The 25,948-nt window shown below is 43.4% G+C and overlaps 1 protein-coding gene across 1 annotated transcript in view; it reads right to left on the reverse strand.

Annotated features, from left to right (window-relative positions):
• Positions 1-473: 473 nt before the first annotated feature.
• ano2a (anoctamin 2a) overlaps positions 474-25,948 on the reverse strand; it is a 48,577-nt gene continuing 23,102 nt past the window's right edge. Inside the window, exons 9-28 of the mRNA XM_079502301.1 lie at positions 25,810-25,857; positions 24,007-24,071; positions 23,781-23,915; positions 23,267-23,427; positions 22,952-23,034; positions 21,411-21,425; positions 20,340-20,414; positions 19,899-19,955; positions 19,026-19,100; positions 16,619-16,820; positions 15,569-15,680; positions 15,378-15,435; positions 14,941-15,041; positions 13,677-13,828; positions 6,886-7,038; positions 6,285-6,337; positions 5,656-5,834; positions 4,122-4,227; positions 2,208-3,552; positions 474-1,963 (exon numbers count right to left, since the gene is read on the reverse strand). Of these exons, the coding sequence (XP_079358427.1) occupies positions 1,281-1,963; positions 2,208-3,552; positions 4,122-4,227; positions 5,656-5,834; positions 6,285-6,337; positions 6,886-7,038; positions 13,677-13,828; positions 14,941-15,041; positions 15,378-15,435; positions 15,569-15,680; positions 16,619-16,820; positions 19,026-19,100; positions 19,899-19,955; positions 20,340-20,414; positions 21,411-21,425; positions 22,952-23,034; positions 23,267-23,427; positions 23,781-23,915; positions 24,007-24,071; positions 25,810-25,857 (3,858 nt within the window). The 3' untranslated portion in view covers positions 474-1,280. The remainder of the gene's footprint in view (positions 1,964-2,207; positions 3,553-4,121; positions 4,228-5,655; positions 5,835-6,284; positions 6,338-6,885; positions 7,039-13,676; positions 13,829-14,940; positions 15,042-15,377; positions 15,436-15,568; positions 15,681-16,618; positions 16,821-19,025; positions 19,101-19,898; positions 19,956-20,339; positions 20,415-21,410; positions 21,426-22,951; positions 23,035-23,266; positions 23,428-23,780; positions 23,916-24,006; positions 24,072-25,809; positions 25,858-25,948) is intronic.

The following is a 25,948-nucleotide window of genomic DNA, read 5'->3' on the forward strand; positions in this document are numbered from 1 at the left end:
TGAAATGCCCATCTGTGTAAAATCTGTTTAATAACTGTTGTCGTTTTCCATTAAAAAATATATATACAAATACAGCAACACTATATCAGCCAGGGAGTAATTTTGCATTGTTCCACCTATTCATCAGCAGGTGGCAGCAGAGTCAACATAGTCACTGTGCCGGTCAATCACTAGCCCTGCTCCAGCGCATTAGAGAGAGACTCGCTATAAGCACTGGACCAGGGCTAGTCAATCACCATCTTCCTGCCCTTTTCTTGGCTGGTTTCAAGTCAAATGCATATGGTGTGTGTGTGTGTGTGTGTGTGTGTGTGTGTGTGTGTGTGTGTGTGTGTGTGTGTGTGTGTGTGTGTGTGTGTGTGTGTGTGTGTGTGTGTGTGTGTGTGTGTGTGTGTGACGCGTGCGACGCGTGCGTGCGTGCGTGTGTGTGTGTACAGTACGATTTTCAGCGCTCTGCATGTGTGTACATGTTTGTATATGTATGAGGTAAAGAAGCCATACAAATTAGTTAATTGTATTATACTTTTCTTATGAACAGAAAGTATTTATTATAATATCAAAACACTAATTATGAATAGTAAATCTACAAGCTAAACTGTTTCAATTGATACTAGTTATGCTGAATAGAATACAGAGGGGAGTGCTAGGGTACGTGGCAGCAGTGCTGCACTTGAGAGACCATTTCTAGCAAAGAAACTGTGGCTATAGGGCTGTGTGTGTGTGGCTGTGGGTAAATAACAACAACATAAACAAAACAATGAAAATAAAACAAATCCAGTAGAAAGTGTGCGAGCCACAATAATATTTCCTTCAGGCGTGGCTAAGAGAGTTCCAGAACCCGGCACTGGCGCTCTGAATTGTCCACCACTCTCCTTATTCGGAAGGTCGACGCTAAACCATCAAAATGGTCTAGTAAAAGTTACAAGAACAAAAGGTTCTATGACTTTCCTATCATAAAGAAAAACAGATCCTGAAGTTCAGTCATTGTAGCAATTACTCCAGGATTGTATCCAGTAAGATAAGGAGGGTAAAAAGACAGTTCAGTTGTTGTGGTTCAGTTTATCTGGTTGGTGTTGGTCTCTTTAAATGTACTTTACTCCAGATATTGCATATAGAGAGAGTGAAGCCTAATTTATACTTAATTGCACACAGCTAAGTATACATCAGTATTGAAGGCGGGGGAGAGGTGAAGCTTCGAGGCACACAGAAGGGTTGAAGCTCAGCTGTAAACTCCTCCATGTGTCCGCTCTCCTTAAACTCCTCCCTGGCCCCTCTCCCTCTCCTCACACTGGGGTGTCACGATGCAGTTCACTAGGGGAAGGGGGAACACGTTCTCCCAGCTTGGTAAAGCTGGTGGAGTGGCTGGGCTTGACAAAGCTCTCCCCAGTGTCGGGTGCTCTCTGACGGGCGGGCAAGGTGGAACACCGGCCTTTGGCCCTCGAGCGCGAAACTTGGGGCGGAGGACCTTTCAGCAAGAAGAGTTCACTGGGCGATGGGGCTTTGGACTGGGGGGTCTCTGGGTTGGCAGGTGGGGTCTGTACTTGCGTTGGGGATGTGGGCGACCCTGGTGTGTGTTCGGGTGTGTGTGGAGGGGAAAGGGGGTGCAATGAGACCGCTGCTGGACCACGTGGGCCCTGGAGAACCAAAGGAACCAGAGGAGTGTATGCGGCCGCATGGAGCTTGGTGAGGCTGGTGGACTGTCTTGGCCGTGGCAGGCTGTAGCAAGGTTCAACGCCTCTCTGCTGAGAAGGCAAGGTGGAGCAGCGGGCCTTGTGCCTAGAGCCTGGCTCTCTAGGTGGAGGATCTATTAGCTTGAAGAGCCTGGGTTCAGAGGCCGTACTCGCTGCAGCAGAGCCAGTGATGCTGTGGGATGAGCCTCGCTTAGATGGGGGATCATGGAGTGACTGCTTGGAAACCGAACGGGGCAACTCCACATCTCCTGCCTTGCCTGACGAGGGTTTATCATCTATAATATTATGGGGGGGGGGGGGGGGGGGGAGACAAACAAAATAAAAGTTAAAAGTTAAGTTAAGTTAAGTTAAGTTAAGTTAAGTTAAGTTAAGTTAAGTTAAGTCAGTCAATCAATCAACCAATCAATCAATCAATTAATCAATCAAGTTAATCAACAAACGTTTGAAATCTATAGAAAATAGTTTCGATAAGAGAAGAAAACACTGAGACGGAATCATACAGCAGTGATCTCTCCTCACCTAACAGTCCCAGCTCTGCCATGAGGTCGTCCAGATTAATATCTGTGTTGATATCAATATCAACACGTTCCTCTTCATCTGCCTTCACTTCAAAAACATGGTCCTCTGCATCTGCCTTCACTTGAAAAAAAGGGTCCTCTGCATCTGTCTTCACTTGAAAAAAAGGGTCCTCTGCATCTGTCTTCACTTGAAAAAAAGGGTCCTCTGCATCTGTCTTCACTTGAAAAAAAGGGTCCTCTGCATCTGCCTTCACTTGAAAAAAAGGGTCCTCTGCATCTGTCTTCACTTCAAAAACATGTTCCTCTGCATCTGCCTTCACTTGAAAAAAAGGGTCCTCTGCATCTGCCTTCACTTGAAAAACATGTTCCTCTGCATCTGCCTTCACTTGAAAAAAAGGGTCCTCTGCATCTGTCTTCACTTCAAAAACATGGTCCTCTGCATCTGTCTTCACTGCAAAAACATGGTCCTCTGCATCTGTCTTCACTGCAAAAACATGGTCCTCTGCATCTGTCTTCACTTCAAAAACATGGTCCTCTGCATGTGTCTTCATTTCAAAAACATGGTCCTCTGCATCTGTCTTCACTTCAAAAACATGGTCCTCTGCATGTGTCTTCATTTCAAAAACATGGTCCTCTGCATCTGTCTTCACTTCAAAAACATGGTCCTCTGCACGTGTCTTCACTTCAAAAACATGGTCCTCTGTATCTGTCTTCACTTCAAAAACATGGTCCTCTGTATCTGTCTTCACTTCAAAAACATGGTCCCCTGCATCTGTCTTCACTTCAACTTCCTTCGCTTCTTTCCTTTCATCTCCATCTCCTTCTTTACCCTCTTTTCCTTCCATCTCTTTATCACCACCATCAACTTCTATATTCACTTCTTCTTTGTCTTCCTCTTTTTCTTCATGTGTTTCTCCTCGTCCTCCTCCACCAACTCCTCCATCATCTTCTATTCCTCCTTGGTTGCCACCTTCTTTGGCTGACTTCCTGGGCTCTGGGTAGCTGTCCCAGCTCCTGCTGGGTTTGTCCAGATCTATCGCCACCTCCTCCAGCTCCTGCTCTCCTACTTGCTTCTCCTCCTCCTCCTCCTCCACCTCCTCCTCCTCCCGTTTCTCGCAACTTCTCTCCTCTCCCTCATCCTCCAGTGGTGACTCCATCAGGATGCTGATGTTGGCGGGGTTTGGTTTGTAGCATCTAGAGAATCTCTTCGGGGAGTGCGTCTCCTGCTCGCTGCTCAGCAGATACTCCATCAGGAGAAGGTTCTCTTTCTTCAGCTGCTCGTGCAAGGAGCGTGGTACATCTGGGATCATCCACGCCACCAGCATGCTCAGGAACATGGCCAAATTCTAAGGCATGTGAAGAAGAGAGGAAAAAACACACACAGGGTAATGTAGTCTTGAAATCGATTAAAGTGTCTTCTTGAATTGAGAAAACACAGATTGTTTATTGATTATTTTAATATTACAATTATATTCGTTGCTGTCGGGAGGAAACCACCTAACTCAATTTATGAGGTTTTTGATTATTTTGCTATTGAACACCCTTCATGTCTGTGTGTTGGTTAAAAGAATATTGAAACGGCCTGGGCCGTGGCTCAGCGGTCCAGGCACCTTCACCACCTCTCCCCCTTTCATGCACATAATTGACAATATATAAAGTCACAACGCCAACTTTGATGAGGCTTTGTTTTCTTCAGGTTAAGGTTAAGGTTTTCTTCATTTTCTGATAAATGTATATTTTTCATTTCCTGAGAAATTATCATTTTGGAGTTAGATGGTTTCTTCCAGGCAGCAGAGATAGTATAATTCATGTTCCCTGTATGTGTATACAGTAGCTGTTAAACACAACTTGCCTAAAATCAATTATTAATACTAAATGTAAAACTAAAGTCTTAACATAATCTAGTCTTTCATACCTGGAAGAAGATTACAAAAGCCAGTCTTGCAGCAAGGAGAGACCAGTACTGTTTTGAGAATGTGTAGGGATCCTTTGCCCAGGGTGGGTCTCTGTAGTCCTTATACCTAATGCACAGAGATAGATGGAGTCATGGTTTAGTTTTTAAAGGTTTCATGACATTCATTTTCATTTATTTTTCGTTTTTCTTTGAGGTTTTATGACCTCAATTACACCTGAACTTTGAACATTCAGTGGATTTTCTGTGGTCTGGCGTTTTCCCTGTGTGCTTTGAAGCCTTTTGAGCTGCAATGAAAACAGGCAAATCCCTCAACAGTGAGTCAGTGACATGTGCTGGCAAATTGTTATGTCATATATGAGATTTGTGGACTCTTACCTCACAGTCCACAGGCAAATCAGAGCACTTGTTTGAGCCAGAAAACCCCAGACTACAGAAAATCTACTGAATGTTAAAAGTGCAGGTTTTTTGGGTGCTCACAATCCCTTTAACACACTAGAATCTTCCCGCCATCTCACACAGGAAACGTAAAGCCATATTATGCATACTAGCTGGGCTCATCCCTTGAGATCAGCACGGTTTCTCAGAGGTTTCTCAGAAGTCAAAAGGGCAAAAGGTCACAGTTCATGTGGTGTAGGGGTAAGCAAAGTAAGTCGTCGGCTCTCTAAGATTTAAAGGAAGGATGAACGTTGGTCAAGGTTAGCAGCATGACTTCCTTAATGTCAACAAAGTCCACGATCACAACACCAGAGGAAGTTCAACAAACCACGTGCAACCCAGATTTGGCTCAAACAAGGGGTTAAATTCCTTTCACTCCTATGTCACCTTTTGAAGGGAAGACCTCAGCACACTCGACTTACTAATAACTACTAGTAACAGGTGCGTCGGCAACAAAGCAGTAGTATTGTAATTTGTTATTTTCAATAGTATCTGATGAATGTCATAGAGGCACTGTAACTTTAAGAGTCACATGACTGTGGTCTATGCAGCTGCCACCTGTTTTGATGATTACGTGCGTTTCTGATTGGTTGTCTATACCTGTGAAATGTATTTAGTGACATGTCAGCCTACTCTGAATCATGCCTGAGGAAGGTTGAAGGACAGAAACATTGTATTTTGGACAATAAAAAAGCTCTTGAACCAGCAAGTGACAGTGTGCGGGTCTCCTTCCTTCTCTGTCACTAAAATGTAAAATGCCCTACCAACAGCCGTTAAGAAATGTGAATCCCTAGCCTCCTTCAAAACTGCTCTCAAAGAGCAGTTACGGGCGGCTGCAATTTGAAACCGGCCCCTGTAAAAGAGTAAAAGTCCACCCCCCCCTCTATTTGTCTATAGGTGTCTATATGTGTTTTTGCATAGATGTGCACATTTGTGTGTCTTTAAATGTAAACAAGTCTTATTGATCTTTCTGGTTTTATCCTCTTAGCAGTTTATGTGTTGACCTGTACCTTCCTTGAACTGTACCATTCTGCAATCTGTTAATACAATTTTCAATCAATCAATCAATCAATCAATCAATCAATCAATCAAACCTGACCTGCACATGGTGACCCCAGTGATGAGCGTGGACGTCGGTGCCGAGCCTGGCTGGAAGTCGCTGACATTGAAGTAGGACAGCGAGTGCTCTGTGTAGCCTGTCATCGTGCCATTCGCGCTGTACATGTACTGGTACATGAGGTGAGGGATGAACTCAGACGTGAAGGAGATGACAAAAGCCTGGTGCCGAAAGACAGAGGGGGAGATCACAATGCTGCATGAGATTACCTGATCACCTGTAGAGATCATCACCAGTATGTCATCAGGTCAGCATCGGTCACACTAAACCGTGAACTTATAATGATTATGAACACATAATAATATTTAATCATTGGGAATTATTTATGGTCAGAACAGCACAACTCTAAATCAAATCTTTACACGACATACAACCAAGAAATACAGTATAACCAATTTCTAAAAAGTGAATATGTATAGACGGTGAACATAAATAAATTAAGCTTATAATTGCATATTGGACATGAGATGATAGGGGATGTCACTGCAACCTTTGAGGGGAAAGAGTTATCACTTGTTATGCAAGGAAGGCTGCGGTCTAAGTGTGTCTCAGTGCCCATGTGAAACTTAGAGACAAGCTAAATACACACGCAAACACATGCACTCACTTACATTTGTAATGACAGAGAACTTGCTGATCCCACAGAGAATGTTGTGCCAAATCCCTGGAGATTGCAAGCATCACGAAAAGAGAAAAAAAAGAGAGGGAAATGTGTGTATCCACATGCATGTGTATACAGGTGTCCGTGTCCGCGCACGTGTGTGTGTGTGTGTGTGTGTGTGTGTGTGTGTGTGTGTGTGTGTGTGTGTGTGTGTGTGTGTGTGTGTGTGTGTGTGTGTGTGTGTGTGTGTGTGTGTGTGCGTGCGTGCGTGCGTGTGTGTGTGTGTGTGTGTGTGTTTGTGTCCGTGTGTCCGTGTGTGTGTTTGGCAGTGTTTGTGTATATACTAGTATAACAGCAGACAGAGAAACAGTGAGATAGAAAGAAATGTAAGTACAGGTAAAGAAGGTGAGTAAAATTCAATGAGAGCTATATAATGCACGCACGCACGCACGCACGCACGCACGCACGCACGCACGCACGCACGCACGCACGCACACACACACACACACACACACACACACACACACACACAAACAGAGAGAGAGACTGCCAGAGAGAGACTGACAGAGGATGGTGTAAGGAGGAGTGAAGCCATGCGTGGCATTGTTTACCTATGTCTTTGCATCTCACAGCATCTGGTCGGCGGATCTCGGTGACAAATTTCGATGCGTCGAGCCGAATCTCAATGACATTGTTGAGCAAAGCAAAGGCCGGGGCCAGCGGGAAGGAGGCCACGAACAGAGACACAAACCCGTACTGGATGACTGCAAAAAAAACAGATCAACTCTCAATCATTCACAATAAACTGTGTTTACAAACAAAGGCTGAGACTATTCTTTTAATAGCAAGAGTCTTTTCTTTCTTAGGAAACAGAAATATTTTAATAAGGCAATAATCCTCAAAAGGCTGTGGTTTACAAAGATTTTAGAACATCTAACAGGAAAACCTCCTTAAAAGTTCTATGTAAACCACAGCCTTGTGTGGCATATTGCTTTTATAAAACACTACAGTACATATAGTTTTATGAAGTAAGCACACAGCAAGAAAAATATGCATTAATTGATTTTTTTACAAGATTATTCTTTGGGCATTTTCTACTTTATTTAACAGTGACAATGAATACAGATACAGGAATGGCAATAGAGAGAGAGAGGGAATAAAATGCAACTAAGGGCCTAGGTTGGATTCGAAGCCATTGGCCGGGTGCAACAACAATTGAGCCTTGATAATGGTATGTGCTCAACCAGGTGTGCCAGTGGCACATTCACTGATAACAACAAATCATTCTTCTACCAAGCAATTTCGTTCTTCAGCTGACATTTAGCAGAATGGTTGCCAAGCAACACACAGATGCAGCACCACACATACAGCCATGCCTGCTGCCGTCATTATTGCCAGGATTGCCATGGCAACACTACTTTTCAAGCCTGGAAATAGTGCGTTTTCTTCCAGACCAAATGGCATTTTTATTTAATTTTGAATACTTCAGTTACCTCTAATGAAAACCTTTATGTAGTGAAGACTGACTGCATCAACCATATTATTATTATTAAGCGACATGATGATACAAAGATGCATCCGACGTTTGTAGCTGCTGCCAAAAGCTACAACAGCTATACACTGTGTAGCTTTGCATCTTTGTATCTTTTACATCTGCCCGTGTGAACGCACCATAATTTAAATGATGCAAAAAAATATCATGAGCTGTTGGATTGAGCTAATCAACTGTTTGTGGCGGTGATGAAGGAGGCAGAGGAGCTAGGGAGCTAATAGCATATTAATGACATGGGCCAAGTTATTGCAATGTACTAGATTTCTGGTGTGAAATTGGTATAACATAAGTGTAAAAGGCCCCCAAAATGTGCACACGCATGAATGCAGCAACACATGATTTGCCAGCTCAGCACAGCAGTGTGTAAACAGCAAATGGACCACATACTGTGGTCTGTTTAACGGTCCAGGCTTTGTCAGCTCTTCAATATCCCTTTCATTTATTTCAGCAGGTATCCTTTTACTTTTTTAACTTCTCTCTCTATCTCTTTCTCATCAACACTTATTAGCCCACATTAAAACACAGTATATATATTTCAGCTTTGAATGCGTTTCAGCCAATCATAATCAAGGGCAGGAATAGTTGTATGGGGTCAGATTCACTAAGGAAATTTACCCCCAGGTGTAAATATAGTGACTAAAGGAGTGTGTATTTTCGTTACGCTCCTTCTCACATGTCATTCACCAAAGGTGACGTAATGGCTTCATTTGTGCATATCGCGTCTGTAGCTCATTTTTGCCTCACAGTCACAGGGACTCGCTATTTCCCAAGCGTATAGTACAACATCTCCTCCCATTTTACCTCCATAAATGGTAACCGGAAACTAACGCGATGATGTTTATGGTGGACAGGTCTTCAAGCTAACAGCGTGTCGGTACCATAGAGTTATATAAAAGCTAAACGGTCGTTACCAGGTCGGGAAGCACCACATAGCAACTTATGATCAGCTTATTTTGGCACGTGATTCCTCATGTTGAAGGTTAATAACTGAAGTTAATAAATTATTCTCTCGTATACAGTTCAATATACATGTTTAGTTTACCCACGATTTTGCAACCAATTTTTTCACCCAGTGTCAATTATCGAATGTAATCAGCGCTATACTTCCTCTGCCAACCTGGGGAGAGCAACGGACTGACCTCATGCTCCCTTCTATGCATGAGGAGTCCAAGACGCTTCTTTTCACCTGACAGGGGGGGAGTTTCCCTGGCCGGACGTAGCGCGTGGAAGGTACACGTTATTCCAACCAGTTCCTTTCCCCTCCATCAGGCGCCCCGGGCGGCTGGCCAGGCGGAGGCATGTTTTTGTGAGTACTATTATTGATTTTCTTTAGAAGTTATATTTAATCTGTATCTAACACTAACCTTGTTCTTTGTTATGCAGTGCAGTAACCTAATTATGAATATTAATAGTTTTACCACCAATATTTGCAATATGTGTAAAGGTCTTTTCAGACAGGGAGCGTGTGACGTAAACATTGTCGCCTGGATCGACGACATGCCTGCTCCAGGTCTGCTCATGAAGTCTCAAAAAAGGCTCACCACAATCCAGGTCTAGTCAGTCGCGACTCGCGGGTGTGAGCATAAAACAAGCTTGTGCACAACAATTTCACGGGACCGCACCCACGTAAATACGCTTGCGTATTTACGTGGGCCTCAACTTCTCCGTTGAGGCCTCTCTCTCATTGAAAATGAATTACTAGGCGTGTCAGTCGCTCCCCGTCTGAAAATGCCTTTACTGTATCCATGACACAATTAACAGTTAAAGTATATATTTCGGGTATTTATAACAAAATAAATGCCATGGAGTTAAATTAATGTACCGGTATGTATATATACCAAAATGGGTTCCGTCCTGAAAGGTATGATTACAAAAAGGGGTTCCCGCCCATAATGGGTTAAGACCTTACTCCTAAACAGGACTTTAGATTAGGTCACAGAGTCTGTAGTAAAAAGTCTCCTTTGTAGACTCTATAGGCCTATAGTAACCATTAACCTAGAGGCCTATAGTAACCATTAACCTAGAGGCCTATAGTAACCATTAACCTATAGGCCTATAGTAACCATTAACCTAGAGGCCTATAGTAACCATTAACCTAGAGGCCTATAGTAACCATTAACCTAGAGGCCTATAGTAACCATTAACCTAGAGGCCTATAGTAACCATTAACCTAGAGGCCTATAGTAACCATTAACCTAGAGGCCTATAGTAACCATTAACCTATAGGCCTATAGTAACCATTAACCTAGAGGCCTATAGTAACCATTAACCTATAGGCCTATAGTAACCATTAACCTAGAGGCCTATAGTAACCATTAACCTATAGGCCTATAGTAACCATTAACCTAGAGGCCTATAGTAACCATTAACCTAGAGGCCTATAGTAACCATTAACCTAGAGGCCTATAGAGCGTTGCAGTCCCGCCCCCTACCATGGACCAGGAAATGATTCTCCGTTCATTTTCCTCATAGACATTTCAGAAAGTATTTATTTAAAGACGTTTACGCCGCGGACAAAGCCAACTCGAGTCGTGACAAATCATGACAACAAACAAAAAAAATTGGGCCAAACAAATAATTAGAAAGAAGAAAAAAACGGCAGGTTACAACACTTTTTTTGTTGTTTTTCTTCTTTGTAATTATTTGTTTGGTCCAAAATATTGTTTGTGTTGTCATGAGTTGTCACGACTCGAGTTGGCTTTGTCCGTGGCGTAACCGTCTTTAAATAAATACTTTTTGAAATGTCTATGGGAAAAATGCATTGGGATTAATTTCCTGGTCCATGGTAGGGGGCGGGACTGCGACGCTCTATAGTAACCATTAACCTAGAGGCCTATAGTAACCATTAACCTAGAGGCCTATAGTAACCATTAACCTAGAGGCCTATAGTAACCATTAACCTAGAGGCCTATAGTAACCATTAACCTAGAGGCCTATAGTCACCATTAACCTCCAGTCTCCTTTGTAGACTCTATGGCCCTCATTTATCAATCGAGTGGAAATTCTGCCCCAAATTCGAGTGTAGGATTCGTAGTACACCCACGTCGGGTCGGCATTTACAAAGTGATCGCAGACAGCTGTTCCTTCCTAATTTCATTCCTAGCAGTGATAAATGTGACGGCTGAAATCAATCTGGCACGCCCTATAAAATCTAGCCGCGCCCTCGGTTTTGCGACATGAACAACTGCAATACGACCTGGAAACCATGGTTACAGGGGAAAAAAAGTTTCTGCTGCCCCCTCCCATACACACACACACACACACACAGACGCACGCACGCACAAGCAACTTGTTGTATCTTAAATAAATAAACCTGCATGAATTAAATAAAGCTGTAGGACTACGCTGTCTGTTTCTCCTCTCGCTTCGCTTCCCTTGCTGCCCGCATCACCCCCCCCCCCCACGCACGCACGCACATATCGCAATTTGCAAGCAACTGTCACTGTGTGTTGTTAGTTGTATATTAAATTATTAAAGTCTTTTTAATTTAATATACAACAAGATATATTGGTGAACGAAAACCTGAACCTGTGAACCATGAATTAAATAACAAATAGGCACACACACGCTGCTGTTTTGCATAGGTGCTCCTCCTGTCCTGTCTGTCTGTCTCTCTCTATCACTGTGGTCCGTCCGTGACCGTGACCAACTGACCATGCACCGCACGTTCGACAGACTATTTAGATTGCCTCGCAGTCGCTGCAGTGGCTGGGCACTGGTGGTGGTGGGCTGGCTGGGTAGCCTACCTATATCTCCGATGCGGTTCCCACGTGCGCTGGCACGGTACATTTGGCATTCGAGCGACGCGTCGGGTTTATTAAACGAGGAGGAGATTGCACATACCGTAACTCCAGAAAGACATCGGCCTGCTGTAGATTAGGCTACAGTAGGCTACCCACGTTGGGACTCTCCGCAGCTGCAGCACTGCACTAGCCTATAGTACTCTCCAACGTCCCGTCATGGAAATATTTCAGCACAGACAGCCCAAATCCTCGCATGTATGCGCTCATGCAAAACACTGTTTAAATGCTTGCATCTAACTTGCAACATTGTTTTTAATTGCGCGATTTTAATTACTTGTAAAGTTGGAAATCTCCTACTAATTTCATATGACACAAAGACACATCTTATATGTATTTAGCCCATATATACCTATACAGTTTTATATAAACATTTTAGGAGTGAATACATATGTTTAGATGCCTGTGACAGCCTCTCAGCTGGTCAAACAATGCTGCTCCGCTGTTCTACGACAGAAAAACAGGTGAGGACAAAGCGTACGACAGCTCCCGACCAGACGTGGTTTTTGTCTTGGCTCAAGTTCAAAATCAAACGTTGGCGCAAATCGTAAATGCCGAAAATTGCGGTAATTTCGGCGTACACCCATATTTTGGCGTACGCACGGTTGATAAATGAGGGCCTATAGGCCTATAGTAGCATTAACCTACAGTCTCCTTTGTAGACTCTATAGGCCTATAGTAACCATTAACCTACAGTCTCCTTTGTAGACTCTATAGGCCTATAGTAACCATTAACCTACAGTCTCCTTTGTAGACTCTATAGGCCTATAGTAACCATTAACCTACAGTCTCCTTTGTAGACTCTATAGGCCTATAGTAGCATTAACCTACAGTCTCCTTTGTAGACTATATAGGCCTATAGTAACCATTAACCTAGAGGCGGACTCTGGTATAATCTGGCTTTACTTTCTACCCTTTGCTACATGGACACCCGCTTTGAATGTTATCGACCCAATAATTACCAATATGTTCTTATCAAGACCATGCAATGGAAGCAATATGGACATTTCCACATACTGCCTGTAAAGTTGCCCAAACGGCCAAGGCGCCAAGAACAGTCAGAAAATGTAGGTTAAGGGTTTTTATTCTCCCAAAACTCCTCCACCAACCTCCAGACAGTTTTCTCCAGTGCAATTCACATATCAAAAACGAAATACTGGCCAACAATAGACCAACAAAATAAATACTTAAGCAAACACAATAGAACAAGACCAAATAGGATGAGAACTCTCTTCAGGTTAAACCTTGGTCACACAAGGCCCTGTAGCTCTCCCTCAGGACTGTTACCCGTGTTAAAGCCCACAACCAACTGTCTCACCTGTCCCTGCAGCCTCCTTTAAATAGGGGTGGATCCTACCACAGGACACAGAACAATTAGCAACATTTCTTCTCAATAAATACTTGTAAATAAATACTGCCATAATAACCCCTTGCATAAAAGTAATCTAAACATTCATAAAGATGCATTACAGTTAACAAGTATAACTTGGGTTGGAAACTCAATGACAATTAAACTCAAAGCATAGGAAACACCCCTCCCCTGCATAGCACTTGGCCCCTTCCTAAATCAAGGGAAATGCCACCAGCAGTGCAGGAGAGACACTTAGCAAACAAATCAGTGAACACCGTTTTCAATACACCAGTTTAAAACATAGTCCTTGCATGTTATAGAAAGCAGTTTCATGTGTCTTTGTATATAGGGCACGGGTTGCCCCGTGACACTGCCTACCACGAGTAGGCGACTAGTGAAAACATCGTGAAACTGCGATATACAACGACTTCGCTTTATGTTTACTTATGTGGCCGGTTAAGACTGAGGTTTGGGTTAGGGTTAGAGTTATTAGGGTTAGGGTTAGTAATAGGGTTAATAGTCAGACAACGTGCCAAACGCGTCGACAATGGCTGACAACAACGTCAATATGTAGGAAATGTTCTTACTGGCTCCATTGCACGGAGAATAAATAATCTGATAACATCCGAAACCGCTAACATGGAAGGGTAAGAGTGAATCAGAGAGAACACTAGAGTAAGCGGAAACATTGAAACTCACTCATTTCCATGTATTCAGGGGTCACACCCTCGAAGGGGTCCTGGGCAAAGTCCTTGTCAAATTGCTGCTTTGGCCTCTTCTCTTCATCCTCATCCTCAGCTTCTTTCTTTTTCTTCTTTTCCTGCATTGTTCTGTACATCTTTTTCAGCTTCCTGGAGCAACAGCAAGTGTGAAACGACAAGGTGAAAGAGGACAAAGAACACATTGTGTAATGTCTGTTCTCAAATGACAACTTTTACATAGTTACTGGATGGAGTGCCACGATTTTTTTCCACCCTAAAACATGATCATCAGGTCTTATTGTTATATAAGGAGGTATAATTTGTTCCAAAAAGTGTACAGTATTTGTTAAAATGTTGTTTTTATGTGGGCACACCCACCAGTTCATTAAGTATGCCTGGTTTGCCTGGTGGGTGTTGATGGGTGGTGATCCACCTGAACTGAAGCCTCACCCACAGCTGTAGTTGTATGATAAAGGGGGAGGGGTTAGGGGAGGGGCTGATAGTGTGGTGTCACTATATTACTGTTTATTTCATTGGCCCGTTTGACTGTCAAGGGTTCAGCCTCCAGGAAGAAACCCTAAATACAAAGTTAATACACCATTGCACATAAAAACGACTCCAGGGTGTCTAATGAAGTACTGTCACCTCAGACACATGACAAACTGGAAAAATACAAAAATTGTGGCACTCCACTTCTGTGTGGAGTTTGCATGTTCTCCCCGAGGGTAGGTACCCTCACAAAAACATGCAGTAATCCTGGTCTCTAAACTGCCTCCCCCTGGCCAGCCGGGGCGCCTGATGGAGGGGGAAGGAACTGGTTGGAATAATGTGTTCCTTCCACGCGCTACGTCCAACCAGGGAAACTCCCCCCTGTCAGGAGCAACTTGAGACACTCAGGCATGAAGGAAGCATGAGTTCAAGTCCGTTGCTCTCCCCAGGTTGGCGGAGGGTGTGTAGAGCCCAGGATCACATTAGATAATTGACACAGGGGTGAAAAATGGGTGGCACTCCATCTTTAAGAGTTCAAGGTGCATAATAGATGGATGGATGGCTAGAGTGAATAGACGACAGACAGACAGACAGACAGACAGACAGACAGACAGACAGACAGTCAGACAGTCAGACAGACAGACAGACAGACAGACAGACAGACAGACAGACAGACAGACAGACAGACAGACAGACAGACAGACAGACAGATAGATAGATAGATAGATAGATAGATAGAATGTGTAAAGGCAGCTGCAGTTTAAAATACGTACGGAATGACGACCTCAAACACATTGTTCTGGATGAGCTGCTTCCCCAACATGATCAAACTGAGCTGAATACACAGTTCAATGAGACAGCCTGGTGGAGCACACTGTAGAAGAGGTATGTATGTGAGATCAGGCACACATCACATAAATATGCAGTACACAGGCACACGCACATATGGGCACGTAAGCATGTGTTTGCCGGCATCCAAAATGATCAGTAATCCTTTTGGATCATGTATTGTATATGATGTATTGCCATGCTTTTTGTTCTTGCTTAATTTGAGCGTCTGCTAAATGCCAAAATTGTAAATTGTGTGTGTGTGTGTGTTTGTGTGTGTGTGTGTGTGTGTGTGTGTGCGTGCGTGCGTGCGTGCGTGCGTGCGTGCGTGCGTGCGTGCGTGCGTGCGTGCGTGCATGTGCGTGTGAGGAAGTGAACCCACCTCCTCCATGCGATAGTCTGCAAAGACGTAAATATAGTCCCCAGGCCGTCCAGAAAACCTGCATGAAGATGATGAGGGATTGCAGACAGACAGAGACGATAAGAAGATGACAAGGAGAAGTACAGCAGGGGTTTAAGGATGGTGCATCTTCTGTGTTCTTTGGCGGATAGAAAAGCAGCAGCTGTACAAACCTGCCCTTGAAGAAGGCCACGTAGAAAATAGGAGCAAAGGCGTTCATGGATTTGAGGAAGAACGACTTGAAGATCACCCTCTCCTCGAATTCTCCTTCTGTCCTAGGAAGCTCTGATGGAAATGAGACACAGACAGTCTTTAATATATAATATAATATAATATAATATAATATAATATAATATAATATAATATAATATAATATAATATAATATAATATAATATAATATAATATAATATATAAATGAAGTATAGATAAGATCACTCCATCCATAGTGCACAAGTGCAACATGAATACTGCAAGTGTATGTGTACATTTATGTATGCATATCTGTCTATTGTGTATAGTTTACTATTTGTATATAAAGTGTCAGACTTTAAGACAGTGGTTCCCAAACTTTTTCATATCAAGGACCAAATTGACACTAATTATCCCGCGGACCCCCAGTTTGACATGCTTTAGTCTACGGACCCACATTTAATGGCATTTCTATATCTGAGACCCCGATGTATATTGTAAAATCAAAGTTAATTGAGTGTACACATGAGTACACATGAGTTAATTGAGTTAATTGAGTGTACACATGGAACCAAATGGACCCTAACAGGTCCATTTGGTTCCATTTGTACACTCTCTGAGTTACAGACCGATAAGAGTCCATTTTGTTCCTAAAATCATTTAGCTGGGGACCTACAAGCTCGCAGCGCATGGCACGCGATGTGAGCTTGTAGATAGGCTATTTTTGTCATGTGACACACTGTGCTCTCAATCCTCAGACCAGTCAGATCAAGGCACATGGCACTCATCATTAACCCTATAATCAGCATTATATGCTGATTATAGTGTGATTATAGTATACGTAGACTCAAAGGCTGGTCCAGGGAGGCGTATTGCAGATTGTGGCCATTTACACCTCAGGGAAGTTGTCGCTGCATGGAGTGGGCAGTCACGCACGCACGTGCACACACACACACACACACACACACACACACACACACACACACACACACACACAATTACAGTTGTACAGTCAGAATAACAGTAACCATACCCAGCTCAGTTAGCCAGACAGCGATAGCTCCATAGATCTCCTCCAACACCAGAACTACCAGCATGTTGAGGACGATGCCAGTGGTAGTGACCGTCATCCTGACACTTTCCTTGGCCTTGGGGTCAGGGTTCATGGACCAAACTGTCAGCATGCAGATACGGTATATGGCCACCCCAAACACTGCAGAGAATGTTATGCCAACCTGATGCACAAACACACATATTGTTATATTTTAAATGTTTTTTTTTTGTGGCTTTCACCTTTATTTTTTATTTTTTTATGGAGGGACAGACAGTAGGCTGACAGGAAATGGGGAGAGAGATGGGGGGAAGACATGCAGTAAAGGCCGTCGGGATCGGGAGTCGAACCCGTGGCACACTGCCAGACTGGATTACCAGCCAAGGTGCCTGGACCACTGAGCCATGGCCCAGGCCACATATTGTTATATTACACCTGCCAATGGAAATCATTTCCCTCTCCTTAATTAACAGAAAAGTCCTATCTGATTGCATTAAACGACGTTAAACTCACACTGCCACTCACTTTGCCACTTAATTTGCCACTCACTTTATGCATGCGCATACCCTCTATACCAGGGGTGTCCACACTTTTTTGACTTGAGAGCTACTTTCAAAATGACCAGCTCTACCCAATGCTATCGCCATCGCTGCTTTGGAATAGCAGCGATGGCGTTACATGTAAGACAAACGCACTTGGAATGGGAAATAGAGGTGGAAATGGATTTATTTTATTTTATTTGTAATGCTACTGACATTTGTGCATGTGCAACATTCTTGAAAACAATGTATTGCATTGCTGGTTTGAGCTGACAGGCCCTTTTTGATGTCAATCAAGTCACCTTAATTCAAGTGGCAAATGCCAAATATATATATCTTTTACCAGCTGCTATGCAATAGCAAGCTATCATCGATGTGCAAGCTGTATGTGCGCACCGCAAATATGTTCCAGGTGGAAACGAACGACTCAGAACACAATAGTTCCGCCTTAGATAATTTTAGTTCCTACCTAAACTACAGAGGCAGTTAAATCAATACACAGAGGCAGTTATAGCGGACCCCCACAGATAAAAATGCAGCTGGTAATTAATTGATTTAATCAATTCTTGTTTATATTTAGGGCTATGTCAAGTGGTCTGCACAGCGTTTGTGATTGGCACCCATGCTCTATACAAACACATTTGAAGGGGTGGGGGGTGATTGAATAGTTCAGTACTGGCTTGGAATTCAACTCAAAGACAGAAGGAGTCATCCCTCCTCTGTCCCATAGGCTCTCTTCTGTAAAGTCTATATAAAGTAAGGCTTACTGACACTTCTGATGAAGGACAATAGATCTATCTATCTTACATATCCCCTCTCTCTCTCCCCTTCTCTCTCTCTCTCTCTCTCTCTCTCTCTCTCTCTCTCTCTCTCTCTCTCTCTCTCTCTCTCTACCTCTCCAGCCCCTCTCTCTCCCCCTCTCTTTCTATCCCTATACCTCTTTCTCTCCCCTCTCCCTCTCCCAACCCTGGTCTCTCTCTCCCCCACTTATATTGGTTCATGTGGCACATCCGTTATGTGATGCTCAGCCAATCACAACGCAGAATGACACACCTTCCACACATTGACACATTTTGAGGACGCAATCTCTAGAATTATTGCGAACGCAGTGAGCATTTACTATGAGACCCAGCAGATCACGTCTGTGTGTGTGTGTGTGTGTGTGTCTGTGTGTCTGTGTGTCACGCTGTAACACCACCCGCCCACCACCAGAGGGCGCAGCTGTATCACACACAAAAACACACACATGCACGCACGCACACACACACACACACACGCACGCACGCACGCACGCGCACACACACAAAAAACTTAACTTAAAAAAAAACTTAACTTAAAAAAAAACGTAACTTAAAAAAAAAACTTAAAAAGGAAAAACGCACACAAAAAAGTTAACTTAAAAAAAACTTAACTTAAAAAAAAACTTAACTTAAAAAAAAAACTTAAAAAGGAAAAACGCAACACAAAAAACTTAACTTAAAAAAAAACTTAACTTAAAAAAAAAACGTAACAAGGAAAAACGCACACACAAAAAACTTAACTTAAAAAAAAACTTAACTTAAAAAAAAACTTAAAAAGGAAAAACGCACACACAAAAAACTTAACTTAAAGAAAAAACTTTACAAAAAAAAACCTAAAAAAGAAACACGCACGCACGCACGCACACATACACACACTAAAAAAATAACTTGAAAAAACATTTAATTTAAAAAAACTTAACTTAAAAAAAACCTTAAAAAGTACGTAATTTATTCTAATTGTTGTTATTGCAATTTACGAGCTGCGTTCGCTTCCCGCGTTTGCGCGTCTTACTTGTTATAGTTAGACAGATTTAAGTATAATTGCAGTACCAGTAGTAGCAGGGTGGACACATTGATGAGGTAGCCTGGCATGTGATCCTCCATACCCAGGGAGTCTGGCTCTCGCTGTAAAAATAAAGAATGAATTAATAATTACACAGGTAAGCAAATGCATGTTCATACGTTTACGCACGCACGCACGCACGCACGCAGTAACTAGAGTATACGTTGTTTAATATGGTTAATATTTAATAAATGAGGAAAATGTGCATATGTTTCTCTGCTGCAGACATGTTTGCTGGATGAACAGACAGATGAACAATCCTTCCTCTCCCTCCCCCGTTCTCTCTCTCAGTAATCTGGGCTAATCTCAGGCAGGTAAGCAGCTTTGGACGCAACCACCACCCTCAGTGTGAGAAGGGGGAGTGGAGGGTCGGCATTTTCACTACAACACCGACCGCACGCACGCACGCACGCACGCACGCACGCACGCACGCACGCACGCACGCACGCACGCACACAAACTCAGAGAACTGTTGTTACGCATAATGTATCCATAATGTCTCTCTATAGGCTGCTTGGTTCTGTGTTTTAACCACAGCTTGCCATTAATTTGCCTGAATGAGGCGTGGGTTGTGATGGTAAGATCCCTGTCCGTGTTCTCTGTGAAGTAAATCCTAATTCACCTCAGTGCAATGCCTGATTTATACTTGGTTGCGCGTTGTGGTGTGCATTGAAAATAGCCTCACAATGTGTCGCACTGGCTGCGACGCACAGTGGACTTGTAGATCGGCTGTTTCAGTTGCGTGACACCACACCGGCACAACCAAGTATAAATCTGGAGGAACATCTCTCCCTCCACCTCCACCCCTCCCTCCCAATTCCTGCCCCTCCCTTCACACTCAGAAAGAGGTGCAGTGCTACCTGGGAGGCCAGCATGCGATCCGTCTCTCCATCTGCGCCTTCCCGGGCCTGAGCCAACTGTATAACAGAATGAGAAGGAAGGTACAGAGAGGACGGGAGATAGATACCGTAGGGAGATTATTAATACCTTTATTGATCCCGCCAGGGGAAATTCAGGCACCAGAGCCAGCAAAGTAGTTTAAGTTCCATCGATACAGGGTATTCTGGGAGCTATGGGAACTATGCACCAAAACGAGATTCACACATGTGTTTACTTGTAAAACTGTGATGGGACAATAAAGCTGATTCTGAGTCATTCCAAGTACAGTAAGATGCATCCATAGGAAGAGTAAAAAAAGACAATTATTTTAATTATTTTGCACGCACGCACGCACGCACGCACGCACGCACGCACACACACACATACACACACAAACACACAAACACCAAATACCTCAATACCTTCTTTTTGTACTTTTCTCTCATCTTTTCTCTTTTCTCTAATAGAGCTTCTTCGTATTCAGGTCTCATTTCCTCCTGCAACACACAAAATTACTTCACTTACAGTACAACACAAAAGAAAAGTGTTGGCATACAATGTAGGATTGTGCAAAGTTATGCAGTCAATTTACTATCATTTAGTTAACTATTTCATCCCAGTTTACTAATTACCTTTGTTCTGGCAATAATAGAAATAAAACTAACATCACTGTAGCACTAACTGTTTTTGTAGTCACTTTATGAAAGATGGTTTCAACCACAAATAAGCTGACATAACAACGAACGTTGAAAAGCTCAACATAATGTTATGTCACCTGGGAAGCTACATGAGTCATGGTTCAGTGTGTGTGTGTGTGTGTGTGTGTGTGTGTGTGGGGGGGGGGGGGGTGTCTGCCTTATGTGGATTATGCAGTCGGCACACACTGACATTTTGCACGCACCTTAATCCCATGTACAACACAGTGACTTTTATAATTTCTTTCTTGTGTGTTTTTCTAGCACCTTAACTAAGGTCCATAAGTATGTCACGCACAGACTGCACATCTGCTGCTATGCTCACACACCTTTATATCTTATCTCAGGTAAATAATTAAATATGTGGAAAATTTGGCTTGTTTGTTTTCTTTTGATCTCCTTTTCCACTGGCCCTTTTCCCCTTCTTCTTCCCCTTCTTTTCTTCTATGGAAATAACGAGACGATGGGAACCACACACAAAAACACATTTCTGTAAACCTGTGATGTGACAATAAAGCTGATTTATCTGATTCAGTGTGTTGACAAATGCTCAATGTTCACATATGTTGCATATTTGATGAAGTGTGACACAGGTTACTTCGATTCGACTTGTGTTAAGTCATGTCATCTGCAAGTTGATAAATCAGGGGTTTAGATCGATTCTGTTCTGTGTAATTGGCAATATGAAATGGATCCCACTACATAATCAATCCATCAATCCAGGGACCATGCTAGTCGACACTGATTCAAAGCGTATCTAAACCTGGGCACAGTGATTCAGTAGAAAAATCATCCCACCTGCAGGACTCGATCCTTCAGACAGCGTGGAGGGGAAGAAAGTCAGAAAATATTAACATCATTACAGAGCATGTGTGAGAGACACAGGAGAGAGGGAGGGATGGAGGGATAGGGACATGTTAGATGTGTATTACTGCTAGTGTGTGTGTGTGTGTGTGTGTGTGTGTGTGTGTGTGTGTGTGCGTATGTGTGTGCGTATGTGTGTATGTGTGTGTGTGTATGTGCATGCGTGTCTGTGTGTGTGGGTATGTGTGCGTATGTGCGTGCGTGCGTATGTGCGTGCGCGCGTGTGCGTATGTGCGTGCGTATGTGCGTGCGCGCGTGCGTGAGCGCGTGCGTGCTCGCGTGCGTGTGAGTGCATGGTATTGTATGACCCTGGTGCTTCACCTTATCTAGACAGCTCACTCACTGCTTTAAGAACGGCTCAATCGCATTAGAGTCATTAGCCCCTTTCATTTCCCACATGGTAGCCAAAACATTGGTGGATAAAAACTACAGTAGAGGCAGTATAGTCATTCACACATTGGCCTCCTTTATAAAGAACTTCTGTAATGGTGTCTGTTCCAAATACAATATGTAATGCTTGTGCTAAAGGTGTCTTAAAGCATCCAAGGCAATACAATATTTATAATAGGCCTATTATATAATTAAAATATTTATGTGTAATTTGACTCAAATAAATCCTCCCCAGGCCAGGACGCAGTTGAGACTAAGAGGATTCATTATTTTATTTTCTCCACTTGGAAAAATGCCAACTAAGCGATTATCACTGTCTGTCAGTGGCATTTTGTAAAAACCAGGAAAATGCCAACTTGTTACATAATTATAATTTTTTGCACATTTTTTTATACTTTTTCCAGATATTCTTTTTTGCTGCGTTTTCCCACGGTTTAACGAATAACGGCGTCAGTCTGCAAGGACCTTTACAGTGAGAGAGGGTTAGAGACAAGAAACAAGGAGAGAGAGAGCGAGAGAGCGAGAGAGAGGGAGAGAGAGAGAGAGAGAGAGAGAGAGAGAGAGAGAGAGAGAGTGAGAGAGAGAGAGAGAGAGAGAGAGAGAGAGAGTGAGAGAGAGAGAGCGAGAGAGAGGGAGAGAGAGAGAGAGAGAGAGAGAGAGAGAGAGAGAGAGTGAGATGTGGAAGTCAGATTCGAACCCAGGTTGGTTGCGCAAGAACTGAGCCTGATGGTATGCACTCAGGTGGCCTTTCATTACATCAGTGGGTCTCAAACGGTTTCATTTTAAGGACCCCCAGAGTTAAAGACATGTAAGAACCCCCTCAAGGAACCCTGAGGGTCAGTGAAGGACCCCACTTTGAGAACCACTGTGTTACACATAACGCCCCCAGATTAGGGATATAGGCTAGGATTAAAGTGTTGAAACGACTAGTAGAAAAGAGTGTGTGTGTGTGTGTGTGTGTGTGTGTGTGTGTGTGTGTGTGTGTGTGTGTGTGTGTGTGTGTGTGTGTGTGTGTGTGTGTGTGTGTGTGTGTGTGTGTGTGTGTGTGTGTGTGTGTGTGTGTGTGTGTGTGTGTGCGTGCATACCTCCTCATCCTCCAAGCTTGTTAGGTCCCATGCATGTTTCAGACACATTTGCCGCCTCTTCCAGTGCTCCAGGAAACAAGCAGCTATGCGCGTGCACGCACGCACACACACACACACACACACACACACACACACACACACACACACACACACACACACACACACACACACACACACACACACACACACACACACACACACACACACACACGAGAAGAAGAAAATGAGTTTGGGAGCAGTAATGGGGCAGGTATGTTGCTTCTAATACTTGCATGTATCATGTGAATGACTCACGTGTTGATATACGGTACTTACCCCACAGGGACATGAAGATAGCAAAGAGGACAGTGACTCCATTGTCAAAGAGGTACGATGTTCGGGCCAATGAGCACACCGAACTCAGCTGCCAGTAGTCACACACTCCATCACACAATGGACACATGGTGATGTTCAGACTGTCATTGCATGTCTCCTGACTGAAACACACATGTACACAAACAAACCATGAATATACAGTACGGTATATACTACGACTACAAATAACATATACAGCATGTGCAAGACCAGAAATGTATGCAAAATGAGACAACATACAAAGCATACTGTACTTTGACAAAGAGCGAGATTTAAAGGACTGTATACTGGTCATCTGGCATGTTTAGCCCAATGTGATTCACGGTCTACTGTGTATGCAAAATCTAATATAAATAAAAACCTTGTGGTGGTATAGTGGTAAATTATATGTACGATATTATATGGCCAAAGCTGTGAATAGACAATATGGCATATATGAACCATGGTCCTTTTTATTAATTGTTTGTGTACCTACCTTGGCACATTGGCGTCAACGCTTAATATGCCATAAATGAAGACAATGATTCCCAGTACGGAAGGAGGGATTAGCAGCTGAGTGTAGACACCCAGCCAAGCAAAATACAACCCAATCTGTTCTCCAAAGTACTTCCTGTCAAGATAAAAGTTCATGTGTTATGCATGTATAGCTGCTTGTACTGATCTTTGTTTTCTAAAGTATATTCACATGACTTGCAGTATACCTGATCAGGTCCACGGGCTGGTATTTATGCATGACTCCATAGTTAGCCCATTCTTCATGGAGAATCTGAGGCATATCACAGAACAATGCCGCAATGATTAGACACCATACAGATCAAAACAAGGCAGAAGCCATCATACGTCTCCTATATTTTGGTTTTTCAGAGGTATAGACTAGAAGTATATACCAGTAAGACACCTGAGGGCGAGAAGCGACCTCGCCCGTGCACGCATTCGCCTGGGAGACAGCAGACTGCTGGGTGAGCGCTGACGCTTTGGAATGGGAGGTCAGATCAACATTTCCGCCTGGGTGACAGCAGACTGCTGGGCGAGCGCTGGCGCTTTGGAATGGGGAGTCAGATCAACATTTCCGCCTGGATGACAGCAGACTGCTGGGCGAGCGCTGGCGCTTTGGAATGGGGGGTCAGATCAACATTTCCGCCTGGGTGACAGCAGACTGCTGGGCGAGCGCTGGCGCTTTGGAATGGGGAGTCAGATCAACATTTCCGCCTGGATGACAGCAGACTGCTGGGCGAGCGCTGGCGCTTTGGAATGGGGGGTCAGATCAACATTTCCGCCTGGGTGACAGGCTGACAGCAGACTGCTGGCGCTTTGGAATGGGGGGTCAGATCAACATTTTCGCCTGGATGACAGCAGACTGCTGGGCGAGCGCTGGCGCTTTGGAATGGGGGGTCAGATCAACATATGGAATGAATTCTGTACTGGCCAAATAGGGAGCATGTCTTGAGTGTACAGGGTTTGATGAGGTCAGATCAACATAATGGAATGTCAGAACCGGTCAGCTCCATATATGGAGATCTAATGGTGGCAGCGGGGGCAGTGTCCAGGGTTTGATGAGGGCCCAGGTAGGGCCGGGCCTTAATTTTCGGGCCGGTTGAGAACTCTAGTTTTCACCGGCTGCCGGGCGCGGCTGCACTAATAACTTTGGGGCATGCCCATCTAGAGTTTGAATGGACAGGTATCAGTCAAAAGTGAAACATCGAAGAGGAAGGATGGATGGGGAAGGATCAACATATGGAATGTCAGAACAGGTTTTGACATATATCCATATATGGAGTTCTAAGGGTTTGAGGTTTGAGGTCTGATGTAGAGTTTCTGGCCAATATTGATGACATCAGGGATCTTCTCCATATATGAGCTTAATTGCGACAGCAGGTCGCATTTTCTATATGACATCAGGGATCTCCATCCCTGATGATGTCACGTGATGTCACAAGACCGTACATGGGACATTCCCATGTATGGGGATAATGAGTGACTGACGGGAAAGGCACGATTTCATAGTAAATGCGACCTGCGGTCGCAACTAGAAGTTTATTGTTGATGTTGTTTGACAACTGTCTGAAACATTTGTGTCTAAATGTATGAAAAATGTATGCATTTTGTAATCTGTGGACTGGACACCCTTGAAAATGAGATGATTCATCTCAAGGGGTAATTCCCAATAAATAATTTAATATAATAATCAATATAATAATAGTAGTTTTACATCCATGCAATATAACATGAGTGAAATCAAGTTTATCAGCTTGTGGCCTGGACCGCTAGCCTAGCGGTCCGGTCACAAATGTTGTGTGTAGTGGCGGATGATCATCTTTTCTTTCAAAAATTTTTTTTTTGTAATTTTGCAATCTGGGAAAAGATAAATAATAAATCTAAGGTAAATGTATTTTTGTAAATCTGATAACATTGAGGCTGGAGGATGGAGACGGAGTTTTCACTTTCGGTTCATTTCCGGTTTTATCTGTCGCTTAGCAACCTAGATCCATTATCATAAAGCTCACCTGTCTATCATTCCGCTGGTCTCTCCGCCCTCTCCTTGTAAACGACCCCTAGAAAACACCCCAGTGTTACCATTCAGTCTGTTCTTTGGATTATTATGAAACATTTTGAGAATTAATGATACTCAATTACTTCTACTGT

Source organism: Electrona antarctica (genome assembly GCF_951216825.1).
Source record: "Electrona antarctica genome assembly, chromosome: 5".
In the NCBI taxonomy this organism is placed as follows: domain Eukaryota; kingdom Metazoa; phylum Chordata; class Actinopteri; order Myctophiformes; family Myctophidae; genus Electrona; species Electrona antarctica.